This window comes from Gavialis gangeticus, unplaced genomic scaffold, assembly GCF_001723915.1.
Source record: "Gavialis gangeticus isolate Ggan-Ray unplaced genomic scaffold, GavGan_comp1, whole genome shotgun sequence".
NCBI classification, from domain to species: Eukaryota; Metazoa; Chordata; order Crocodylia; family Gavialidae; genus Gavialis; species Gavialis gangeticus.
Genome location: NW_017729024.1, coordinates 62,495,599 through 62,498,080, shown reverse-complemented (window position 1 = coordinate 62,498,080; position 2,482 = coordinate 62,495,599). Strand labels below are relative to the sequence as shown.

General features: G+C 64.8%; 2 protein-coding genes across 2 annotated transcripts in view; both read right to left on the bottom strand.

The window, feature by feature from the left end:
• LOC109298076 overlaps positions 1 to 1,134 on the bottom strand; it is a 2,639-nt gene extending 1,505 nt beyond the window's left edge. The window contains exons 1-2 of the mRNA XM_019518211.1: positions 752 to 1,134; positions 232 to 423 (exon numbers count right to left, since the gene is read on the bottom strand). Of these exons, the coding sequence (XP_019373756.1) occupies positions 232 to 423; positions 752 to 1,102 (543 nt within the window). The 5' untranslated portion in view covers positions 1,103 to 1,134. The remainder of the gene's footprint in view (positions 1 to 231; positions 424 to 751) is intronic.
• A 60-nt stretch (positions 1,135 to 1,194) lies between these two features.
• LOC109298075 (putative protein TPRXL) lies at positions 1,195 to 1,992 on the bottom strand. The gene has a single exon (XM_019518209.1). It carries the CDS (start codon positions 1,990 to 1,992, stop codon positions 1,195 to 1,197), a length of 798 nt encoding a protein of 265 aa, XP_019373754.1.
• Between the last annotated feature and the right edge of the window lie 490 nt (positions 1,993 to 2,482).

Sequence of the window (2,482 nt, the reverse complement as noted above, 5' to 3'; positions counted from 1 at the left end):
ACCTATCCTCCTCCCACCCACGCAACCGAGCTGGTCCTCTCCATCCCACGGCCTCACAAACATGCCTGTGAAGCCACCCACTTGCTCCCTGTTCTCACCCCCGCCTGCCCTCCAAAAGCAGGACTGCCCCCGGCCTCTACCAAAATCTCCCTTGTGTGCTGCCCCGGCCCAACACCCAGGTATGCCTGGCCCTGTCTCTGATTCATCTCCACCTCTCCCTTCCTTCCTGGCCCACGAGACCGTTTCTCCTCTCCTTCCCTCTCTCCACACCATCCCGTGCTGCATCGTACTCACCACAATCTTCTCGACCATGGGCACTTTCAGGCCCTCCAGCTGCATGGCCACCTCTGTGCTCTGCTCCGCAACTGTGCTCAGGGTGAGGATTGCTAGCAGGAAGCGCTGCCCATCCTTCCCGTCCAGCCTCTGGCGGGAGCGGGACCAAGGCAAAGGCAGGCTCTCAGCCAGGGGCCTCTTACTCCTCCCCAACCCCCTGCGGGACTCGGGCCTCCCGGGAACCGCACTGTGCTGACATGCACCTCGTCCTGGGCCGGCGGGTTGGGGTGCAGGGGCAGTGTGTGTGGAGGGAGGGGACCCAGTTGGGGCTTCACAAACACACCCACCTCGAGCAGAGCTCGTGGGCTGAGTGTGTCCCCTTGCGGGCTTCAGGTTCCCAGGGATGGGATCTCCCCATGGGCTGGATGGGGCAATGCAGGACTGAGTGGGGGCTGGCGCCATTGGGGAAGTTTCATACCTGCCCTGGTTCCTGGAGGTGTTTTATCACAAGGAGGCGGGCAGCTTCCTCAGGTGGACTCCCATCTTCATCTTCCTCCTCGTCCTCGTCCTCGTCCTCAGTGGCTGGTCTGGGAATCACTGCAGTGGGGAGGAAAGGGGAGAGGGTGAGTCCAGGACCGCTGAGAGGAAGGGAAGTGGGGCACGGGGGGCAGAGATGGGGCCATGCTGCCCTCGCCAGCACAAGAGCCCTGTCAGCAGGAGTCTCACGTGGTCCCTCTCCAGCACCCTCCTCCACCCCTGCAGCCTCCTGCCCCCGTGGCTGAGAGGAGGCTGGACTCTCGCTGCTCGCCTGGGAGGTGCCTGTCCCCATCTCAAGGGACCCTGGCTCCCCCCTCACCCCATCCACACTGACACCACTTGACACTTGGACAAGGAGGTTTGTGTGGCTCAGCCCCCTCGCCTTCACCGGGATCCCCCCCGTGCAACTTTTAGAGCGTCTGCTTGGCCTCGCAGAGCAACTGGCCCTGAGACCTCCTGGCCCCCGGCGGGCCCCTCACCTGTGCAGGTGGCGCCAGGGGCCGGGGTGGTCCCACGCTCCAGGGAGCTGGGAGTGTCCTCCTCCTCCTCCGAGCTGCTGCTGGAGCTGGTGTTTGGGGCCTCCTGGGAGCTATCGGAGTCCCCCGAGGACGAGCTGGGGCTCAGGCTGGTGTTTGGGGACTCCTGGGAGCTATTGGAGTCCCGTGAGGAGGACCCGCGGCTCGGGCTGGTGCTCCCGGACTCCGGGGAGCTGTGCGAGTCGTCCCAGGAGGAGCCGCAGCTCAGGCTGGGGCTGGTGCACGACTTGCTCAGCTCCTGGCCCAGGGAGAACGGGCCCTCATCCCCGGCTGTGCAGGGGGCTGCCTCCTGCTGTGGGGCTGCAGGGTCTGGCTCAAGGCTCCCCAGTGACAGGGGAGGGGAGCTGCATGGCTCTTCTGCCTGGCGCTCTTCTGCAGCCAGCTCCTGCTTGCCCCGGTGTACACAGGGCCACCTCCATTTGGTGCTGGAAGTGGTGGGTTTCCTTTCCTGCTTTCTCCTGCTGCCAGGAGCTGTCTGATTTCCATGGCTGCAGATGGGGCACAGCCAGCTCCTTGCCTTGATGGGCCCCTCATCGTCATGGCAGGCGGGGCCCAAATCCTCCTGCCCAGGCCCGCGGCTGCTCTCTGCTCCCACGCTGACCACCTTGGCTGACCTCCGCCTCAATATCCGCCGCAGCCTGTCCATCCTGGCACCCAACAGGAGCAGTCCTGAACTGGGGCTCAGGGCACCCCCTCCAGACCTGTCTCTCCCCTCCCCTGCTCACCCAGGTGACAAGCACATGGACCCCGAGTTTCACCCATGGCCCCAGCATCCCTGGTGCTCAGGTTGGCAGGCGGGGAGAGCCCTGGGCTCAGGCTCAAAGACCTGCAGCTGGTTTGGACACCCAGATCCCTGCTCCTGCCTCTCATCTCTTAGCCCTCTGGAGGGGCCAGGGCCTGAAGCCCCTGCAATAGATCCTGGGGCTGGGATTTGGGAATGCCAAGCCAAGGAGGACAGGGGCCCCTTCCCTGGCACCTGCCAGAGACCAGCACTGCCACAACTTGGGCCTCCCTGCAAACTCAGCCTGGGCAGCACTGGCTGACCTGGGAGGGCTGGGGAGCTTCAACACCTGGGCATGTTTCCAACCCCCTGGCGGTGGTGTCAGAGAGCACCAGGGCGGAGGTCACCACGTTGC